The 23,432-nt window shown below is 36.4% G+C and overlaps 3 protein-coding genes across 5 annotated transcripts; 2 read left to right on the top strand and 1 right to left on the bottom strand.

Annotated features, from left to right (window-relative positions):
- The first annotated feature begins 730 nt into the window (after positions 1-730).
- LOC118050009 (receptor-like serine/threonine-protein kinase ALE2) lies at positions 731-7,464 on the top strand. Its single transcript, XM_035060206.2, has 9 exons — positions 731-1,236; positions 3,783-3,866; positions 4,040-4,153; positions 4,235-4,342; positions 4,419-4,787; positions 4,872-5,132; positions 5,466-5,855; positions 6,054-6,294; positions 6,541-7,464. Exons 1-9 carry the CDS (start codon positions 1,173-1,175, stop codon positions 7,250-7,252), a joined length of 2,343 nt encoding a protein of 780 aa, XP_034916097.1. The 5' UTR covers positions 731-1,172; the 3' UTR covers positions 7,253-7,464.
- Positions 7,465-8,349: 885 nt separating this feature from the next.
- LOC118050044 (uncharacterized) lies at positions 8,350-14,921 on the top strand. 3 transcript variants are annotated; one of them, XM_035060263.2, is made up of 13 exons: positions 8,351-8,651; positions 8,750-8,801; positions 8,884-8,973; positions 9,058-9,135; positions 9,579-9,653; positions 9,835-9,887; positions 10,549-10,699; positions 12,233-12,343; positions 12,724-12,850; positions 12,965-13,035; positions 13,888-14,026; positions 14,514-14,566; positions 14,674-14,921. In XM_035060263.2, the coding sequence occupies exons 1-13, from the start codon at positions 8,518-8,520 to the stop codon at positions 14,755-14,757; spliced, it is 1,218 nt and encodes a 405-aa protein (XP_034916154.1). In that variant the 5' UTR covers positions 8,351-8,517; the 3' UTR covers positions 14,758-14,921. The 3 variants fall into 3 exon arrangements, 2 of the variants coding, with proteins under 2 accessions (XP_034916154.1, XP_034916153.1); XM_035060262.2 differs by having other exon boundaries at positions 8,354-8,651; positions 12,965-13,062; XR_004687791.2 differs by lacking the exons at positions 14,514-14,566; positions 14,674-14,921 and having other exon boundaries at positions 8,350-8,651; positions 12,965-13,176; positions 13,888-14,016.
- Positions 14,896-18,681, bottom strand: LOC118050043 (multiple C2 domain and transmembrane region protein 10). The gene has a single exon (XM_035060261.2). The coding sequence runs from the start codon at positions 18,264-18,266 to the stop codon at positions 15,195-15,197; it is 3,072 nt and encodes a 1,023-aa protein (XP_034916152.1). The 5' UTR covers positions 18,267-18,681; the 3' UTR covers positions 14,896-15,194.
- Positions 18,682-23,432: the final 4,751 nt, after the last annotated feature.

Here is a 23,432-nt window from a genome sequence, read left to right on the forward strand (position 1 = left end):
ATTTTAATATATTTAGACACAAAAAACAATTCAAAAAACAATAACCACCATATTTTTAAACAGACTATTAATCCTAAAATGAAAGAGAATATAAATAAACAAGTTTGTCCATGTTTATTTGCTTTTCAAGTAAAAAAAAATCATTTTTTAAAGTTCTTATCTTGAATGGAATTGAATTTTGTTTTCTTTAAATTATCATTTTTGTGTTTTTAAATTATTTTAATGTATTTATATTAAAAATAAATTTTAAAAAATAATAAAAATATTATTTTAACTTAAAGAAACCATGACATAATGTCACTCAGGCTTGTACAAAGCGGACCTTTACAAGTTCAAATGAGACTTATTTATTATTATGTTTCAAAAGTATTTTTGAAAAAAAATTAATATTTTTTTTGATGTTTTTAAATTATTTTGATGTGCTGATGTAAAAAATAATTTATAAAAAATACAAAATATTATTTTAATATATTTTTAAATAAAAAATATTTTAAAAAACAATTATATTTACACTTTTAAATAGACAAATATGGATTTTTCCGTATGGATTTATTTGAGTGCCAAAGAATAAGTAAAAGGACCACATTAAATAAATAATTGATAGAGGACTACATTAAGAAACTTACAAACAATAAAAGGACTTTTGAGCTTATTGACCCTCCCTTTGAAAGGGCAACACCAACAACAAATAACACTGTACGACACTCTCGCAATTAAAGCACCCTCCTTCTCCACTCTCTCTGTTTCAACAAACTCTCTCTCTCTCTCTCTCTCTCACACACACACACACTCTCTCTCCCCTCCCCCTCTCTAATTCTCTGCACTCCGAATCACTCCATTATTCCTTCTCCAACACAAGCCGCTATACTCTCTCCACCATAAATTTATACGTATGCGAGAGTATCTTTACAAATCTACTTGTTTTTCTAGATCTTTACCGCATTTTATGGATCTGCAACCCCACACCACACTCACGCTGTCTAGATTTTTCTCTTTCCTAGGGTTTTGATTTTGACTGAACGTTTACTCTCTCACTGACCAATGCTTGACACTGAACGCGACTGTGAGCTCAGCCGGAGCTCCTCGAGCATCCGTTGGATCTCCGGCAAGCTTCAAGGTCGTCGGTTTTGACAATGCTTTTGCTCGGATTCTGGATTTTGGTTTGAGTCAAGATGCATACCTTGGCGACATCGCTGCTTGTTCTTTGCTTGTCTAGCTTTGTTTTTACTTGTTTAGGTAACCGTTTCTTGCTCGTGCTTCTTAATTTAACGCCTTCTTTATATTTTTATAGCTATTTCAGCTTGATTGAGCTAGAGACCGCTGGATTTTCTGGTCAATTTTGCTTGCATTTTTACGAGAGCAAGCGAAGAGTCTCCTTTTCCTTGCCTGTTTAGCTTTGACGCTTCTAAGAGTTTAATGTGGTGTTAATTGTGGTGAATTGCTGTTTAGCATAAACTTTAGCATTGCTAATGTGCTTTTTTTTTTTTTTTCTAATTAACTATCAGTAGTTTCAAGACATTAAATTACGTGATTTTTCTGCGGCTAATTGGAGCTGTTGTCTTTTATTTCTTATGAATTTGAAGTGTCATGGTTGTGCATTCATGTTTCTGTCTCTTTAGGTAGAAACGATCTCACGGATTTGATTTCTGTACCTTCTGTCTTGAGATTCAGGACATTTTTTATCGAGTTGACAGAATTTTGGAAGCACATGGAGAGGAATTGCATAATTCGAACATTTATCCACGCCATGTCCTTGAATGGGATTGGGTTTTGATATGCGGGGATAAAATTGACAATGATTCTAAAAATATCAGGAAATAGACACAATGTGTGATGTTTATTTGCTAAAATTGAAAGAAAGCATACATGGCAATTGCTTTTACAAATTGATGAACTAAGTCTTGTGATGTCAGATAGATAAGATATGGCCTTCATTATAAGCTCAATGATGCTAATAAATAAAGTATAATATCAAGGTCCTAAAAGGTATCGCTCCTCATGATGCACATTGCTCATGGTCTTGCATATCTTACTTCCTTTGTTTCTTTCTTTTTGTTTTTTGCGAGGGTAAACAGTCTGATATAGTAGGATGTATGCTGTAAGTTTGATATGTCTATTTGTTTGAAGTTTCTTGTCTTAATTACAAAATATGAATCCCCAATTTTTTTTTCTTCTCAAGTCAATTTTAACACCAAAATTTCAAATTTTTATTTTATGTATAAATGAGATGTATAATGATGAGGAACTACTCTAGACAAAGTGACCGAGATTCATTTCGTCAAAGGAAATCATCTCATTTTCTTAAGGAACTCTTTAGAAATTCAAATTTCATTCCTAATGCTTTTGTTAAAAGTACATTAACATCAGTTTTACATTTTGGCAATGTGAAGAAATTATTCACTTTTTATGATTCTTTATTGGATTCTCCTTGGTTTTTTCTGATCCTCTAAATCATGATGTCTATGCCCACTGCCTATGAACGTTAACTTTATCCAAGAACTTGGGAGAAGGAAAATTCTAGGTTGGCATCTATTCATTGACTGTACTTTTTATGAAATCAAGCAATGACTTTAACTTTTAGCCTATTTTCTTTTAGGCTTTAGGAGAGCAATTAGTTTTGGGTTGTTAATCTGGATACTTGCTGTTTAGTAGGTTAAAATGATCTTGCCAGTTTTTTGATAGCGTGGTTGTCAAGTTTACTGTATGTATTAAGAGATTGGCATGATCTCACTGGTTTCTATACCTTCTTTCTGGAGAACTAAGATTTGTTTTTTTAAAGAGGGCAGATAGAATTTGGAAATGCAATTTCTGTCAAGTATAATGTACATTCATTGTGTGCTGAAGGATAGCTTAAATTTTAACACACGCCCATAGAAATTGAGAATGATGCAATAAACCTGAGGAAATAGGCATGGTGGGACATGTTTATTTGCTAAAAATTGAAAGAAATCATACATGGAAATCTTTTTATGCTGAAAAGGCATTCACTTGCTTAAGAAATTGATTACCTAAGTCTTGGGATTGGATTAGATATGTTGTTTGTAAATTTGACAATGCTGATTCATCAAGTAATTGTTTTAGGCACTATCACTTTTACAAATTCTCCTAGCCACTGGTTTTCTTTTCACATGAAAGGAACCATCTTATTTACAAATATATATCCACTATGTTTACAGTTGGATTTACACTCTAAGCATGACGTGTCTCCTTGTTTTAAGGTTCTAGTCTTAATTATGAATTGTCATATTCTTAAAATCTTGAATTTATTATGATAATCTCAATGCATTTTAACATGTAAAGGAGATGCATGATGATGAGGAACTACTCCATATTGAGAACACATTAAGTGGCCAAGTTTCTTTGCATAAATAAAATCATCTTATTTTGTTTCACTGATGGAATTCAGTAGACTTCAGATGCTTTATTTAAATCACCCTAACAAAATCAGTTTTAATTTGGTCAACGTGAACAAAACAATTTCCATTGTTTATACGTTTTCAAAATTCTTTTTTCTGACCTGCTTAATAGGGATGCCCATGCCTAGTTTTGTGAGATACATTCACTTTATCATTGAGTTCGTTTTTCTTTTGCTTGACTTTTCTATTATTCATTAATTGTTTTCTTATCCATTCCATTCATCCTTGCACAGTTATGACATGTTTGATATCAATTATTTGCATATGATTATTTTTGGTTAGATTCCTTGTATTATTTATCACTAAGGGTCTTGCAACATTGCTTCATTCAAGAAAACCGACTTATCTGCTCTCTATCTTTTTCAGGACATCCATTACTTCATATGTATTTGTCTCCTTCTTTGCAACCAAGCTGGCCATTATCTGTGAAAGACATTTTTGTGAGACATGGTAAGCTGCAAAGTCCAATGTCATGCTGTAATGGAAAAATTCAATGATAATAAATCAAGGCACTGTAGTCTACTGGTCATCTTTTTTTATTTCTTATATACCAATCTTTAACTGTATGTGATTAGCTGTGCATTTTTGCTGACTATGGATAACATGCAACCTACTGGTTACAGGAATGTCGGCTGCAATGAAAGTGTCATTTGCTCGACTGCGGCCATCTCGAAATCATGTGGTTAAGCCTTCTTTGGGCCCTATCCTCTCACCTGCAACTTCTTTGGTGCATCAAGGTACCATTTGTCCTCATTTCTCACCAACTTGCCTTGGCACTGCTGTAAGATTTTCACTAATACTGCCTTTTCTTTTTTCAGCTCTCCCCCCTGTTCCTAGCAGTGCACCCTTACCAAGACGTCATAGTGGTCATCATCATCGCCATGGGAAACCTGTAGTGACTGCTCCATTCCCATCAGAAGAGCAAAGTAAAATTTGGCAACTAAAGTTTTAGTTCCTTTTGAGATGCTTTTGCTTTTATGTTGACAAAAGATTTTCTGGCAGGCTGTGATCAAATATGCACAGAGCCACTCACTGCATCTCTCTCTGGCTCACCTTGTGGCTGTGTTTATCCTATGAAAGTTAGACTTCTCCTAGATGTGGCTCCGTATGCTGTTTTTCCTGTAATGAGAGAGCTAGAGAGTGAAGTTGCAGCAGGCACGTATCTGGAACAGAGTCAAGTGATAATAATGGGTGCAAGTGCCGACAGTCAGAACCAGGGGAAAACTGTCGTGGATATCAACTTGGTTCCACTTGGAGAGAAGTTTGATAATACTACTGCAATACTTATATATGATAGATTTTGGAAAAACAAAATGCCTTTAAATATAACTCTTTTTGGTAATTATGTAGTAATATACATTAGTTATCCAGGTAGTAATCTCGATTCTCTTGTAAATCTTTGTGGCTTTACATATATTATTATAATGGTTATGACCTAACTCCTAAGAGTACCAGGGATCCCTTCTTCACCACCATATCCAAACTACACGGGGAGCGGTCCGAGTGGAAGTGCAGGAGATCTTCCCATTACTGCTAATTTTGTGAGCAAGACCCAGAGGATGAATCTTAGAACCATCACCACCATTGCTCTGTCAGCATTTGTGGTTTTAGTGGTTTGCATTGGGGCAATTGCTGTTGTCGTGAAATGGAGGAAGTCAGGAAGACCATCAAGTGCTGTTGGTCCGGCATTTACATCCTCTATAAATAAAAGATCTGGTATGTCCCTTTATATTCATTCTGTAACAAATCTATCTGGTCAAAGTGTCATGTAATATTTATGCTTTTATATCTCCACTTTTGAATGTCAATCCTGTTATTTTGCAGCTTCTACTATAGTTTCTAATGGAGAATACAAGTGGGAAAGTTTACAGAAATGCATGCTATCAAAATCTTTTAACATCATTTTGCAATTCTCTTTTGGAATAGAGCATACAGTTTTAGTAGCTGTGTTTTATTGTACTTATTTTGTATCATCTCTAAATTATTATTATTAAATAAGATTAGTCCATGCCTTAGTTAATTATTACTGGATTGCTACATGTAATGCAGGCATTGGGTCTTTCTTGTCAAGCAGCATTGCAAGCTCGGCATCAATGTCCCTCATGTCCAACATGGCTACTTGTATGCTGTCTGTCAAAACATTTTCATTCGCTGAGCTTGAGAAGGCAACAGACAAGTTCAGTTCGAAGAGGATTTTAGGTGAAGGAGGATTTGGACGAGTTTACCGCGGGAGTATGGAAGATGGAACTGAAGTTGCTTTTAAGGTGCTTACAAGGGACAATCAGAATGGAGACCGTGAATTTGTCGCTGAAGTTGAAATGTTAAGTCGATTGCATCATCGAAACCTTGTGAAACTTATTGGCATATGTATTGAAGGGCACACACGGTGCTTGGTGTATGAACTTATTCGGAATGGCAGTGTGGAATCGCACTTGCATGGTATTTTCCTTGTCTTATTTTTTTCTGTTTTTAGTTGCGCCATGTGCATTCTGTATTTTGTCCTGGATACCTCCTGATGATAAGGAGCCTCTCATTTGGTAACATTCATTCAATTGTCTTGCAAGTGATTTTATTCTCCCTGAAATGAGAAGGTAAAATGAAGTTTCTTGTTCAATGCCCCATTTATTGATGTTTTAGGTGTTGACAAGAATAAGGGGCCTCTTGACTGGGATGCACGGTTGAAGATTGCCCTTGGAGCAGCTAGGGGATTGGCCTATCTTCATGAAGATTCTAACCCTCGTGTAATTCATCGAGATTTTAAGGCTAGTAATGTTTTACTAGAAGACGACTTCACCCCCAAGGTCTCTGATTTTGGCTTGGCGAGGGAAGCAACAGAAGGAAGTCATCATATATCTACTAGGGTCATGGGAACTTTTGGGTAATTATGCTTGCCTCGCCAGTTTTTAGCACTCCATACTTAACAGATTTATTTGTCATCACCAGTCATGTTGAACTGTATTTATTGTACTATTTCTTTTTGGGGTTGGTGAATTCTTAATTATCCATGAAAGTGTGTATGGGTTATGTTGGCTGATGTTTCTTTTATTTTGTTCTTTACATTATACTGACAGTTATTCAGATATTACTTTAGTCCCTTGTTAACTCTTAAATTTTTGGTTTGTAGGTATGTTGCCCCTGAATATGCAATGACAGGACATTTACTTGTAAAGAGTGATGTCTACAGTTATGGGGTTGTGCTGCTTGAGCTTCTGTCTGGAAGAAAACCTGTGGATATGTCCCAACCTCCGGGACAGGAAAATTTAGTGACTTGGGCACGCCCGCTGCTAACTACTAGAGAAGGACTAGAGCAGTTGGTGGATCCTTCCTTGGCAGGAAGCTATGACTTTGATGACATTGCTAAAGTGGCAGCCATTGCTGCCATGTGTGTTCACTCAGAGGTGACTAACAGGCCATTCATGGGTGAAGTTGTCCAGGCTCTGAAACTGATATACAATGACACAGATGAGACTTGTGGAGACTACTGCAGTCAAAAGGAGTCCTCCATTCTGGGATCTGACTTCAAATGTGATCTTGTTCCTTCGGACAGTAGCTGGTGGAATGCTGGCGGGACACCCCCTCGGTTAACTTATGGGCAGGCCTCATCCTTCATCACAATGGATTACAGTTCCGGTCCACTCGAAGAGATGGAAAGCAGACCGTTTTCAGCTTCAAGTTTAGCCGCAGATCACCTGTCTCTGCCAATTAGACACATGAACCGCTCCGGCCCCTTGAGAACTGTAAGAAGTAAACCTGCCTTCTATAGATTAAGGGGCAGCATGAGCGAACACTGGGGGCTCCTGTCAAGGCGTTCTCGGAATGACGGATATTGGGCTTGAGGTTTTCTCTTAAGACTTCTCAAAGTGTACAGTTCAGAAGGACCAGTAGATTTCAGTTTAACGGTCGAATGCTGTAGTTTAGGTGTTTGGTATTCAAGGGGTTTCCCTTTCTTCTGATTTTGAAAATCCTGATTCATACTACACAAAAGTTGGAGATGTAAGATGAATACTCCTTGTATTGTATATCCATTTAATTGTTTATTACGGTCCAATGCTGTACCAGTTGCCGAATGACTAGGCTCTGCTCCAATGACAAAATTCTCAATTAACCCGCTGCCGTGTAACGATGGTTATAAGACCTATTCAAGGTTTTATCCGCCTCGTTGATGGGTTGATAAGGTAAATTTATTAATTTTTAATTTAAATAATATTATTTCGACAATAATACATTTTTTTATTATTATTATTTTAACCGGACTTGATTTTGATGGTGGGTATTATTAATTCTATTTTGAATGCAATTTCAAACCTTTCAAATAAGTTTAAATTTAAATTTAAAAACTAGATAATAATCTATTAAATCATCCTTCTTTCATAATCCTTCTATGTGGTCCTCATCGGTTATATCTTTTAACATAGAGGGTGTTTGGGAGTGTGGTAGCGGTTATTTTTCAAATAGTTTTTTGTGTCGAAAAGCATGCTAATAATGTTTTTTTATTTTTTAAAAATTATTTTTAATATCAGCACATCAAAAAGATTCAGAAAGTACAAACCGAACTCAATTTTAACAAAAAAAAAAAAAAATAAATTTTTGCAAAAAACTATTTGGACCGCAGTGCCAAACAGCCTTATAATAGCCCTCCTACTTAACCTCCATTCTTAAAATAAGTTGCATGAACAAATTAATAATCTTATCAGTTTTATAATTGAGATAAAATATGGACAAACATCTTAGAGTGACTTCAAGCTGATTAGAGAAAGATAGAGTGAGCACTGGATCCCGCTTGTTAAACCAACTTAGCATTTAAGGTCTAATTTTGACAGAAGGATTTATTTAAATAATAATAAAAAAGTATGAGAGCCATATTAAGAAACTTAATTGATTGTCAAATTGAAAGAATTACAGAAGTAAAGGGACCTCTAAAAGCTTGTTAACCAATCAACAGTATAGCCAAGCCATGGCCGGCTGAGAGTATAGGCTCTCGTAGGCCACAGAAATCCTCTCTCCCTCTCAAATCTCAACAGATGGCCTGCCTCGTTTGATTCGCGTCACTCATCAGTCAGTCGTGAAGAAGTCTCATCCGTGTCATCTAATAAAAGAAAAGATGCACTTGCTGTCAAATTATCCTCCTTCTCTCACCTCTCCACCCCGCTTCTCTTATTTACGCCACCCTTCCTCCTCCTCCCCCTCTCGTATCCTCTCTCCACCACCACCAACAACCACCGTCACGGCCACCAGGTCAGCTCCACTCTAACACATTGCTGTAATAATAATATTTTTTAAAACTAAATTGTGTTTAATTAAAAGTCGAAAGGATTGGATTTCTCACGTTTCAGAGTGAAAATTACGTCATCGGAGATGGACTCGCTTCCTGAGCACCGGATCGTCGTCAGTTCCTCTCTCTCTATTGTCAATATTTTCTAATAATTGATTGTGCATTTATTTAAATGTAAGTGATTATTTTTGGCAGTTAGGATGCGGAGCGGCAGGGGTGGATTTCCTGGCGGCCGTCGCTTCTTTTCCTAAACCTGATGACAAGATCCGAAGCACTAGCTTGAAGGTCACCCTGTTTCCCTCTCTCACTTTGTTTTTTATTTTTATTATTTATTCTAATAAATAATAATACAATTGGTTTGCCTGTCAGGTGCAAGGAGGTGGAAATGCGGCGAATGCGTTAACATGTGCTGCTCGTTTGGGTTTGAATCCCAGGCTCATTTCCAAGGTACCGCCTTTAACTTTTTCCCTATCAATGTCTCCCTTTTTTCAAAGCAATTAAGGATTTGTTTTAAGGCTAAATGACCCAAAATTACCCTGAATTTTGGGTCAAAATGAACTTAACCCCTAAATTTTAATTTTTTTTATTTTAGTTCTTGAACTATTTTTTGGTAGAGAATAGACTCGTCAGTTAATTTAATCTCAGGTGATAGTCTAGAAACACACCAAAAAAAAAATTAATTAATTTTTTTTAAAAAAATAATAAATAAATTTTTTTAAAAATATATAAAATTAAAAAAAACATTAAAAAAAGTTAAAAATTTAATGGAGGAATAGAAACCGGGATGGAGGGGTTATTTTTTAAACTTTTTTGTTCTCCTTTTCTCAAGGCAATTCTGGATTTGTTTTCCTTTTAAGAAAAATAATTTTGTGCATTTTGAAATTGACTAGGTTGCTGATGATATTCAAGGCAGGGGAGTTTTGGAGGAGCTAGAATCCGATGGTGTTGATACTTCTTTTTTCGTGGTGAGACTATACAAGATATAGGATATCTCAAGCATTCATTCATTTTGATGCGTTGCTAAACTGCATTCAATGTGTGGTATTAGATTGCTATGTCTTATGGTTAAGCTCTTCCTAATTTCCTTTTTGGCATTCGGCTATGAACATCTTCTGTTATATGTTGACTCGATTGGTCTTGTTTTAGGTTTCCAAGGAGGGAAATTCACCATCTACGTATATTATTGTTGACAATGAAACGTAAGGGCTTTGTTTGAATACTCCATTCTCTGTTATCACACTTGATTCATTGTGTAAATAGTGTGTTTACTAATGGACAGGGTGTTTTGTTTATAAGGTTTGAGGATTGTGTTTGAGTAGCTTTCTCGTTTGTTCATAATCCTTACGACTTTAAAAGGGATAGAAAAAAACTGATCTTTGGGATTCATAATCCTTATGACTTTAAAAGACATGATTGGAGTTGAAAAAAAATTGTGTGCTCTTCCAAAGGAAAAAATGAAAGAAAGAACCACACGGAAGTTTTAGTGGGCTGTATTTGTGTTAATTGCATGTATAATTCTGTCACAACATTATTCAACAGAAAAAAGAAATATGTCACGACATTACATCTATTTTCGTTCTCCTTGGAAAGTTATCCATGTAGATCTTTGGAGATACATAGACTCTTTCTTTTCTCTCACAAATAATCCCAGTATCGCAGCAGCATTAGGAATCTTGGCTAAACAGATTGTCTTCTTTGCCAGTGCTTAGACATCGGTGTGTTATGATTGGATCAGCACTATGGTTTAATTAGCTAATTTTGTTAATTCACTTGAGTATTATGTTTGACCAGGAACGAATAGTTGAAAACTTGGTTTCAAAATTTTTATAGTTCCAGGTAATTTTTCTATGTGATATTCAGGAAAACCCGTACCTGTATTCATACTCCAGGATATCCTCCCATGATACCAGATGAACTTTCCCGGTCAAGCCTTTTATCTGCATTGGATGGAGCAAGACTTGTTTATCTTGATGGAAGGTTACATGAAGCTGCCTTAGTCATTGCACAAGAGGTAAAAGTTATTGTTTGTTACCTCTAGTTGTTTTAGTGCTTACAGCTTGTGCTTGACCTTATATTAGGGTCATCTCATTAACAACTAACAAGTTAGAAATTAAAAATAGAATGTGGTTCATATGTTTATTTCTTTTATATTGATTATGAAAAAAGGTTGCCAGTCATATTCATCACCAGGTCAATATTTGTCTTCTAAATGTTTTAATAGCATATCTTGCCTTCCCTTTTTAATCATGTAAAATCTACGTAACAGTGTCAAACAAATTCAGTAGTGCACCTTCCTGTTCTCCCTCTTCTTCCTGTTCCATGATAGTTATAATCCATTGGGTTGCCAAAGGCTTATCATGACAAATCTGTTTGCACTTGCCATGTTCTTTTGAAATGTTATGCTGTGATTAAAGCATGAATGGCCAAATTAGTCTAGGTGATGTTATCATCAGAAGCCACTATAAAGTATAAACTATTCTCACAAATCCTTTTGTTGGATCTAACATACTTGTGCCTTTTCCATTTGTGCACTTAGGGGAGGTCGTTCCCCTTTGTTGCTTGTGTTATTGACCACTTCAATTTGCGAACTTTCATTTTCTTAATATGCATCCCTTTGTTTTTTTCTTTTTAAACATTCAAGGAAGTGGATCATCTGACCTAGCTGTAGGACTGTATATGAGCTGAGCTTTGATGTGTTCGAGCACCACTTATCTAATTTTAGCTAGGTTCAAGCTTGGCTCATTTAAAATTTGTTAGGCTCAGGCTTAGTTTAGGCTTGTCTCAAACTTGATTCGTTTAAGCTGCTTAATGAGCCTATAAACAGGCTAGAATTAAACTTTGGAATATGAAAATATCATACAATTGTGATATCATAAAAAGTCTTATATTTATATTTTTTAACTCCATGTAACGCACACGTATATAATTGCTAAGTTTCTTATTAAATTTTGTTCATAAAAAGAACATTTTTGGTTAAGTGTTTAATTAGTTTATTTTATGAAATGTTATACAAGTTCTTTATTCTTTCAAATTTTCTCAATCTTATAAATGAACTCATTTGCAAGCTTTTAAACAAGTTTGCTGATAAGCCTAATTCATGAACCTAAGTGAGTTGACTCACGAACCTTAATTAGCCGAACTTAGCTAAGCAGCTCAAGTCTGGTTCATTTATATAGTGAGCTTTAACATATAAACTCATCATGGATTGACAAACAAGTTCGAGCCGAGCCCTTAGCGAGCCAAGCTTTGAGTGACTCATGGTGGCTTGGCTCATTTGTTGCCAAACCTAGTCGGAAAAGCAATCTAGTATAATCCTATAACTATTTCCTTGTATACAGGTTATAAGGCTGCCCTGTAGAACCATATTATGCTGATATTCTCACTCGCCCAATTTGTTTCATGCGAATGTGTTCTTTCATATACAGCTGTACCTGCACATATCCCTCCTTTGTTTTGTTACCCTTGCTTTTTATCAAGGAAAAAATAATCATCTAACAGCAACTACTGGGAGGTCAACATCATGTATTTGGTTCTTCCAGTGCAGACAGCTCGCAAAAATATACCCATTTTGATTGATGTGGAAAGAAAGAGAGAAGGGCTGGATGATCTTCTGCCGTTGGCTAGTTATGCTGTATGCTCGTCAAAATTTCCACTGGTAAGTTGAATATTCTTTGATTGAATAACATTTGATTCGCACAACGACATATTATAGACATATTGGGGATATACTGTCACTAATGCATCTCCACTCTTCCTCCTCCTCCTTCAGAAAGGGGCTTATGATGTTTTAGCATTTTAACAGGTGGTGAACATTTAAGAAAAAACTCTCATTAGCTTGGAAGCATGTAGGTTGTAGAAAGTTGATTTGAATTTGCAGTACTCTCATGACTTCTTTTATTCATCTTTTGCATGTTGAGTTTTATCTTGTTTTTATAAAGCCCTATGGTATGTACCAATCGACAATACATATATGCTTTTTGCAGAGAAAGCTTCTCAGGTAATCTATTTTGAACACCTGAATTGGTCTTATGGCAGGCATGGACAGAGGCGCCATCTATTTCAAGTGCACTTGTTTCCATGCTTCTGAGATTGCCGAAAATCAAATTTGTGATTGTGACCTTGGGTGAAGATGGATGTATAATGCTTGAGAGAAGCACAGAAGGTGAGTGTACACTTAGTTTCACAATGTAAAATACAGTGCGGTGACAGCAACACTCTTTTAGAACTAAACGTTACTTATTTGCTTTGTGAACTTGCCTTTTGTTTTCTTTTTTAGAGGCTCCTGCATCAGAAGAAAAGGATGTAGATAGCTTGTTGGAGTCACTGAAGCAGAGAAAGGATGATAACGTAGCCATCCCAACATGTTATGCATCAGTAATTTATATCTTACTGAACTCAAAATTGACTATCTTTCCATATTACTGAGCTTGATCAGTCTGCAGCAACAATCTCAAGTGAAGGGCTACATGAACTGCCTTTTCTTTTAAAGTATGAAATCATTAATTAAGAAAAAAGAAGCCTACATCAGGCACATTCAGTGCATCTTTCTGGCATTTAATTTAGAGCAATAGGAGAGATTGTAACTTTCCTTTTTGATTCACCATGGTGGTTCTAAAGTGCCACTGTTACTGGGAAATAATATGTTTAATAAAAATATCTTTGAGATTGTCATGTACTAGAAAGGCCTGGCTACTTTCAAGGACGTCTTTTAGGTTTACTCTATCACAGGGAATGAAAACATTTTTATGCTAGTTGTCATTCAATAAAAGCATGCTCAGATTAATCGTTATTTTCAAGAATGGAATGGAATACCCTTTATCCCATATAGGTATCCTGTATATGGTTGTTGACGACGATGCCCTCTTGGCATCTGCCAACGTGATTTCTATTTGGAGCAATTTTCTGCCCAGTTTGCCCTATTTATTCATGAAGTTTCAAATTTGTGCTCTTTGGATGGTCAACATGAATGAATGTTTGAAGGTTATACTGCATGTTTCTGAGCCTTTGTTGAACAGCTTAATGTTATTTGGAGCTTTTAGGAGGATGCTACAGTGGTTATATTTGTGATTTGCTTACTTGATCACCGAATGAAATTATAATTTCATTTTGATGTACCTGTTTAATTTCAGATTAAAGTTACTATGATGTTAACACAATGAATTCTCAATGGACTAATCACTTCACATCTTTTCCTTCCAGCCACTGACAAAGATAAGAGCAAACGGTATAGGGACAGTGAATGGGAGGTTGTTGGTGGGAACAGCTGAGAAGATACCACCACCAGAACTTGTCGATACGACTGGTGCTGGAGATGCTTTTATTGGTGCTGTTCTTTATGGTAGGTGTAACTGGTGAATGTGATTGCGTGTGCTTTGAGGTTGTTGTGTTTTAATGTTGGTCTTCCACAGATCATTGTCTTATATAATATCCCTGTTGTGGATTATATGCTTGTATTAGATTCTAGGTGAACCACAAGCAGTTTTACCAATATCAGATTATGAAATTCACCTGACACCAGGGATTGAGAACAACATTGTTTTCAAAGGAACAACATTGTTAGCATGGATTGTGTTCAATCCAGTTCAACTGCCAGGTCGTTCATCCCCTAGACATTATCCCAATCAGTCTGGGATTGACTTTACCTTGCCGGGATCTGGTCCATTACATTTATCGATCCAGTGTATTACAAGGATCTTAAGACCTAATGGCAGTGTCATGTTATCCATCATTTATACTATTACCATATTCTGTCTGTTGATACACTTAGATTGCTGTCGTCATGAAAGAGCTTGGAACTCATCTATGTTCATTTGTTTTTCTCCTAGCTATCTGCGCCGACATGCCTCCGGAGAAGATGTTACCATTTGCTTCTCAAGTGGTACGCTCACATGTTTTTTTAACCTAACATCTCCCTCTCCCCCACAAGCCCTTTGTGTGTGGTTGGGGCTCATTCAACAGGTTATTTTAACGTGGAGTTGATTGCAGGCAGCTGCTGGCTGTAGGGCCTTGGGAGCTCGAACTGGTCTCCCGCACCGCACTGATCCACGGTTGGCAGCCTTCTTACATTAGAGCTCGCATATTGTGTACACCATTTGTCATTATCCGTTATATTAACTTGTAATCAACTTGAATCATGGCAACGTTCCATGTCGAAGCTTTCAGTCCTTGACACAAGGACTGGAATTAATGCTCAGAGACCTGCTGATCTAGTAAAGTTCATATTGATTGTCAAAGTGACCCAGTTGACCCAGTAACTCATTGGTAACTCGGTGATCCAATAGTTATGGTAGAAAAGGAGAGGTGTAAACAAATGGCCACCTAAATAAACAAGCAGATAAACGCTTCCAACATAGGCAGGCGTTTGAGGTTCCACACATTACAGCACGATGACTAGACAAAAACAAAAAGGATATCACAACCAAAACCTAAGCCCTTCTACTATGTTCAAATGTCTATCCCAGCGAATCAGCTAAACCCTACACATAAAGACATGAACTCCTTGCAGCCTACAACAAACTATCAGCCTTTGTCGGCAACCTTCTGAAGAAACTCAAAGCCCTCGGAGGCAACTTGTTCCTGAATTTGGGCGGCCTCATCACATACAGCCCCCACAGAGCCACCACAACCCTGATTGGCACAGCATAGAACCCAACAGCCGCGAACAGGCACATAACCACGAACAAGAAGGTGGCTCTCGGGTCTCTCCAACCTAGCAATGCCTGGAAACGTTCACCTTGAGAAGCCATATCACCAACCACAGTTTGAATCCTCCCTGCCACACTCCTCAGCCTGTCATACCTCATCCTGACTGTCTCGGCACTTCGGCTTGTCGGAAAAGAGTCAAATTCTTCATCCAGTTCATCGGAGTAAACACTTACAACATGAGAAAGCTTGGTATCCATGTGGGGTGGGTGACGTGGTCGTGCCCTGTATCGCCAGAGTCCCACAAATGCCATGTAGAGCAACAGTGAGGGGATAATGAGCTCAGGCATTGCAACCCACAAGAGGAACGCTAAAACGAACAAGGTTGAGTAGACTGGCTTGTGCCAATTGCGCATCGACTCCACCCACCGAGCCATGGCAACAAGAACAGAGAGTACACTTATTAGTCTAGCGAAGTTAGCCTTGCTTCTTCTCATGCTCCACATATGAGAATCGTGATCAAGCATGTACTCCACCACTTCTCGCCCCAGCGGTGGCTCTGCTCGACTGAGCCGTGACGCCACCACATTCATTGCTTGATACCTCATGGCATCCAGTTGGTTCACACTCAATGGTTGCACATAATGCATCTGTGGCAGCAGTGGCAGTGTGTACATGTGCAACATATTAGCCATGTTCGCACAAGAAAACCTTACAGCTAAATGAAGCTCACCCATCTTCTTGACACCAGTGGTGTGAAGCATAAGGAGAGGATAAGAATGCGTGTAAACCCTGTCTGATTCAAGGGTTGATAACCGAACTCTAACTTTCCCAATACGAGAATCACGAGCACCGGCATTGTTAAACACGTTCTTGTCTGTTCGACAGTTATCAAAAACCCCAACAGTGATGACTGTGCAAGGATCAAACACTTCCCAGGTGTACTGCTCGTTCCATTTGGGTGAGAAACTATCAACAACCGTGCGTGTTCTCACCCATTTCTGACCATACTTTGCAACACAGTAAGCATCTATGGACTCCCTTTTCCCTTCCTTGAGTTTTGTTGGCATCAGTCCTGTTGCACCCAAAATTCCCATCTCAAGAACACCAATGTGAGGCTTCCATAGCTGTTTTGCTGTTGGCCTTACATCGCTGCTATACATTGTGCTTTCATCCAGCACATGGTAGCCCCCATCTAGAGACAGCCTGAGGTGAATTTTAGACCCAAATCTCGTCACAAGTTTTGACTCAACTGCACTGCCAAATTGATTATCAAGATTGAACCACCTAGAAACGACTTGTTTATCATCGTGACGCCTTTCAATCGCAGCCACTGGAAGCATAACTCTGCCTACAGCCTCCTCTCGCCCCGGTCCAACACGATCCTCGACAGAAAGGAACAGGAAATCCTCAAATGGCTCTGCAACTACAAACATCAATTCCTCACTCCAGTAAGGATTGATCATACTCTTGTTGGGGTTAGGCCCTGCTATTTTAGTCCTCAGAATCTGGCTGCCCACCTGGACTTTCACAAAAAGTTCCGGGAACCTCATCATTCCCAGACCCTTTTCCCCGGGAACAATATCTTGTGCTTCAATAACAGCCACCCGTAGATACCACAGCTTAGGTGATAGATAAACCTTGGATTTGATCGAGCAAAGCCCCTCAAAATGCACATTTGCTGCCTTTGAATGCCAAGCCTCGGAGAAGGCCTCGTCAGCTTGAGTCCCAAACCAAATAGACACCATAAGCTCGCCACCTTTTGACTTGTCCCCTTTCTTGTCCTCCATTCTGTACCATTGTGGTGCTAATTGACTGTCAGGGGGTACCCTTCTAGGAACTTCATTCAAATCAAACCAAACACGGCCCAAGTAATCATCTTTGTTGCCTTGTTTGACAAAAACCTCCACCATTGATGACTGTATGCAATCTTTAGAGAAAGCAAAAACTTGGTCCCATTCCACATTACTTGAGCTGATTACCTTCTTTGTAACCCCCCTATAGTTCCCTAACTTCACCTCCGCCACTACTTCACCACCACCAAACAACATATTACATTTAGCCTTAACAACTCTAACATAAAGATACTGCATTAGCTCAACAAGATCATAAGTTGAACTAGTTTTATCTTTGTTTAAACGACCCCCACCAAGGTGTGGACTTGTCTCTTTAAGAGAGAACTCACTAGACCCGTTTGAGTGCACACTAAACCCAGCAAGACCATTACCTCCAGCAGGGCCTACAATGCTCCCTCCAGAACTAGAAACAAGAGAGCCAGGACCATGAGCAGCAGTGGTGACAACAGGTTGAATCCCACCTGGGTTCGTCTCAACAGGCTTTGCATTATTATTGTTCTGGCCTTGCTCTTGTGCTTGCTTGTTATTGCTGATGACCTCTTGAGACAACTGTTGCGGTTGCTGCAATATAACTGGATTCTGCTGCTGTATCTTCTTGTTCTTCTTTGAAGAATGAGAAGATCCAGGAGTACTAGAAACCACCTCTCCATTACCAAAAACCCCAACTTCCTTAACCTCCTCTCTTCTAGAAACATAAAGCTTTAAACTTATCTCTCCTCTTATATGAGAAAACAAACTTCTTTTATCGAGAGTGTGCAACTGCACCACCTCCTCACCTTGTTTAGCAACACTTGAACCAGAAACTCTAACTTTACCAAGAAAGTTTCTGCTGTTGCTTGACCTCCTCTCATTGAAAACATTAACCTCTATAGCTCTGTAAGAAAGATCTGCAACATCTTTGATGTGAAACACAAGCTTCTGATTCCATATAGGGTTCAAGTCTTTGTACTTGACTTGAGTTCTTAGTCTTTGGTTCTCAAACTCCACCTCCACAAAAGGTGATGACGAGCCTTCTCCATCTTTTGGCATCAAGTTGTGAGCTGCTACCACCTCCACCACCAGCTTTTCTTTCCTGGTCATGGCTATGCTGCTGCTGCTGGTTCTTTTTTTGACTTTGCAAACAGAAAGACACAAACGAAGAATCTACAGAGAGAGGACAATGGAGACAAACACGAGGGCTGGAGGGAAAGCTAAAAGGAGGAGAGGATGCAGAAGGGCAGGCAACAAATATGCTCTTGTTCAAGGTAGTGGACAGTTTTGTGAGAGAAAGAATACTGCTGAGTCTGAGTGCTGAGTTGGTGAAGGAAGGAAAATGTTTTGAGTTGTGCTACGTTTTCACTACTGTAGATAGTTTGATATACGAACTAATCATGGACTAATCAAAGCCAACAATGGCTGTGACAGAGTGGATATAATGGAACCTGCAAGTGCTAACATTCCTAGTGCTTGTTCGAAGTGTAAACCTCCCTTCTCAAGTCAATCCCCATGTTTTACGTACGTCCTTTGTTTCCGTTCTAGTTAAGCACTATACAAACTTTTGGCCGGTTTTAAAAATAAATCTAAATCGTAATTTGACTAATTTAACATGGTTGACCTTAATATATTGATTTCTTTTAAATATTTTTTAAAAATAATATTATTTTAATTCATACGGGTTAACTTATTACACAGTTCTTAACCGAGTTAGGTTTAATTACTTTGATTGTTGCTATTACATCATACAACAACAAGAACAAAGTGATAAGAAAAAAATCTTCTTCTTTTCTTAATTTCGTTACGTACTCAAATTCAAAACAAATTTTAACTAAGAACACCAGTATTATGCCTTGCACATTTTTTAAGAACAGTGGGTCGCAGTGGATCGAAAGCCTTTTCACGTAATTAATATTGCATAAAATTTGTTTATTAGAACTCATGCGTGCCTATTTGAAAAAGCATATGCAAATTGATATTATAAAACGAACATTTGATGGTGATAACTGATAAGATTTAATTTTTAGGGGCCTGCTGCGTGGAAACAGTAGCTTTTTCAAGCGTTTCGAGTAAAGTCTGCCTTGGAAGGAAGGAAGTTCAGCAAGGAGTGACAGAATCCTTACAGGGAATCCAGTATTTTCTTAAAATACTTTGGGAGAGAGAGGGGGGGAGCATAGGGTAACACAACTTTTGCTGCCCTGAATCTCGAAGTCCGAGGTTTTAAGTAAGCATTGTCTCTTCCAGACATTTTCTTAGGGTTCTTGTGTTTTTCTTCTCTGCTTTTTGACAACGTCTGGTCCCTTGTTTCTTACACGCAGGTAACATGGTCCCATGTAATAAGCAATGGCTCTTCTGCTCTCTTATCTGCCTGGAATTTGAAAGCCATAGCTCCTTCTTCTTGTTCACCTTGTGTGCAGCACCTATAGGGTCCCCACTCATTCCATGAAGCCATGTAGACCCCCCGCTACTGGTTTGTTTTTAACCAGGATGGGAAGCTTTTGAATTACATTACATAAACACCAAGTACATGCTAGTAACAAGTAAAGAGAGAGGATTGGTGCTGCCACTGCTGATGACACAGGGCTAGGGCTAGGGCTAGGGCTAGGGCTGCCTAGGGCTACAGCACTTGCTACTGTAGCAAGTGAATTATAATTCGCTTGCACATGAATTATAATTCGTTTATTTTCATCCAATCAGATTTATTGGTTCGATAAAATGCAGTACCGATTCACTAAACTTTCCAAATTGCACCCAAAAGAAAATTATTTTCCTGCAAAAAACGGAGCCCTTTGAGGAGCGACGTTTTGTTTTCCTGCATGCTCCATGAGGAAAGTTCTAGACCATTGCACCAACCCTAGCAAAACATTTGTTCGGCTAGCTAGTGTCTATAAATTATAGTTTCTTTATAATTAAGGTTTTAAAAGTGAGTTTTTAATGTTATTTATAAAATAAAAAATTATAGTTTATATTAATTAATTAAACATTTTTAAAATTATAATTAAGTAGAGCGAAAGTTTAACTTCCAACCATCACATTTCACTACGTTATTAATCAGATCTTTACGTTATGTTTAGAAATAGAATTTAACTTCGTATTTTTAAATATTTTAATTTTTTTAATTTAAAATTAATATTTTTATAAGTATTTTTAATCGTTTTGATACACTGATGTTAAAAATAATTTTTTTTTTTAAAAAAAAAAAATATTATTTTAATATATTTTTATATAAAAAACACTTTAAACCGTTTACAATCATTATGCAATTCTCAAATAGATCATTAACTATCTAACAAACCTAATGATTAGCTTTAAAAAAAAAAAAACAAATCTGTACAAAATATCTTTGTTCAATGATTTGAATCGTCATCTTGCAATCGTATGTTTGTACCCTTAATTAATTTTATGCATGCATTATTTAAGTAGATAATTCAGTTGTGAATATGAATATTATAATTGTACAGTATAGTTATAAAACTTGGTAGCAATTTAATGGGTCAACGATAGCAATTGAATGGGTCAATGATAGTTGAACCCTGATTCGGATTGAATTTTACTTTGATTTTTTAAAACAAAATAAAATGACTTTGTTTTTATAAGAAAAAACTTGGATTTTTTTTAAAAAATAATAACTTAAATTTACAATAACCCAAGTCTTCCCTCGTGTTATCATTTTATATAGCTTTGATTAGCACATTAATTGTCTTTGTATTCATAAATTTGGCAATCTACATACAAAATCAAAATGAATAATAAATTTATTTAGCAACAAAATTTTTTGGTAAAATATTAGATTTTTGAATATTTAGATGGTAAACCGCAACATTTAATTAATATTATGATTTATAATAACTTTAATTTTCTGTTGTGATTATAAATTATAATATCAATTTCATTGATACAAGGAGGTATTTTAATTTCACAACATATTATGTTTTTAAATAATGAAGTTATTGTGCTTGCTGAACATGAAAATAGTATCATTTAGTAAATACTACGTAAGTATGATAATATAAAAATATAATATTTGATTTAAAGAATTTTTTAGGGTTGTTTTTTCAAATAGTTTTTTGTGCCGAAAAGCATGCCAATAATATTTTTTTATTTTTTAAAAATTATTTTTGATATCCGTACATCAAAACGATCTAAAAAGTACAAACCGCAGCTTCAACTTTTAGCAAAAAAAGCCAAAATTTCTTCTTTGTCTTGTCCTGTCCTGCTGCAGGAGGAGCCTATCCCATCGAGTGCTGTGTATATTTCTCGAGCAGAATTTTCGAGGCTTGGGGCCAGGGAAATTATTTATCTTAAAAAATATTTTTTAAAAAAAACTCTTTATACGCTCGTGTCAATGAAAAATATTTAAAAATTATTGTTTGGTGTTTTTCTATGAATCATAAAGGAAAAGGTAAGAATTAATTGATGATGGGTCCATTATTTATAACGGACATCTTTATTTTATGTTTGAAAGGATAATTATAGTTATTTTTTAAAATATTTTTTTATTAAATAATATTTTAAAATTTTTAATATTATTAAAATATTTTAATTTTAATTTTAAATTTTAATTAAAAAAATAATTTTTTTTAAAAATACATTTTCAAATGCTCAATTAGTAGAATATTTCCATCCCTCAATGGCAACGGTAAGTTGCTTTTTTATTGTTTTAAACTTATTTTTTCTTAGTCTATAAAATATTTTATAATGGTCAGTTTTTTTTTTAAATAAAAAAAAATTAAGGGCGCTTGAAAAAAATCATTGACAGCTTCATTTAGAATTTGACGTACAGGTTTGTACGTTGGATTGGAAAAAAAAATAAAAAAATAAAAGTTAACCAGACTTCACCCACCATTAATTTATTGATTTATTTTTTATTAAATATACAGGAAAAAATATTTTACATTTGATTATGTTACTGGAAAAAAAAAAAAAAAAACTCCAAGTTTGACAGTTGTACTTGCTGATTTTATTCCTCACCGGTCTCCATTTTCTCTGCATTTGCTCCACCTTTCTGCGACATTGCGCATCTTTTTTGTTTTGAGCTGGCCCAGTTTGCAGCATTTTCTTATTATTCAAGAATAAAGACGCAGGTTTACCTGGGCCGCTATCAGGCCCATCAAAGACAATCCTAATCAGCCCAATACCTGAAATGGCCCACTTAACATTCATCAACCACTCTAGGACTTATCATCCAAGTGAGAAGCACAGCCTGCTTGGTACTTGGTTGTGAAACCCGGTTTGATCTAATAGATATACCTTATGGCTCAAAACTTGATTTATATTAGATTATATTTTGAATAATTTTAAATGACCCGAATAGGGTTTAGATAATTTGACCAAATCAACTCCTAATAAATTAAAAAAAGTAATCAAATTAATATTGTTTTGTATAAAACTGATTGGGCAAGTGATTAATGGATTGACCCAATAATCCAATAATCTTTAATCCAAACCAAGCCATACCCGAGCCAAGAAATTTTATAGTGCCATTTAGTTGAAATGGTAGTAAATGAGAGGGCTGGAATAAGCAAATGATGATGGTTGGATATGTATCTCTAAATATGTTTTAATGTGATACTAATTATTTTTTAAAATATTTTTTATTTAAAAATATATCAAATAAAAAAATTTATTTTTGACATCAACATATCAAAATGATTTGAAAATACTGAAAAAAATATTAATTTGAACAAAAAAAATAAAAATTTTCAAATTATTTTAAAAACACTTTTAAAATTCAAAAACAAACAGGCATATGGTCACCAATCTTTATCATAGGCTTGACATGAAAAAGGAGTTCGGGTAATTGGTTTATCGAGCCAATTCGAATTAATAATTTTTTTATTAAAATTATATCGTTTTATTTTTATTTTTCTATATTGACTGACGAAGTTTGATTAGATAAATATTTTTATAGTTTAAATTAAAATTCATCCTAGATCGAGTTCTGAATTGCAAGTTTCTTGCGTCAACCTACTAAGTTGGACCGGGTTTAATAATTATCAACAACAGTGACGATCCAAATCTGCAAGGGAGGTTAGTGCATGGCAAGGTGGTCAAGGATGGGGTCGAGTGGGCTAAGGACTCAATGGACCGAGGCTGGTGGACAAGAAAAGGTAAAAGGTCCTCCATTTGTCAAGCATGGTGGTTTGTGCTTTGTCTTGTTGCCACGTGTCCGATTCCAACAACCAGGGTTCCAGCTTTTGGTCTTTGCTTTCCAATCAGCTGCAGCTCTCTGGTCTCGTGTTTTCTTGTTTGTGTCCAGCAACCATCCCAGTT

Source organism: Populus alba, chromosome 2 (genome assembly GCF_005239225.2).
Source record: "Populus alba chromosome 2, ASM523922v2, whole genome shotgun sequence".
Lineage (NCBI taxonomy): Eukaryota > Viridiplantae > Streptophyta > Magnoliopsida > Malpighiales > Salicaceae > Populus > Populus alba.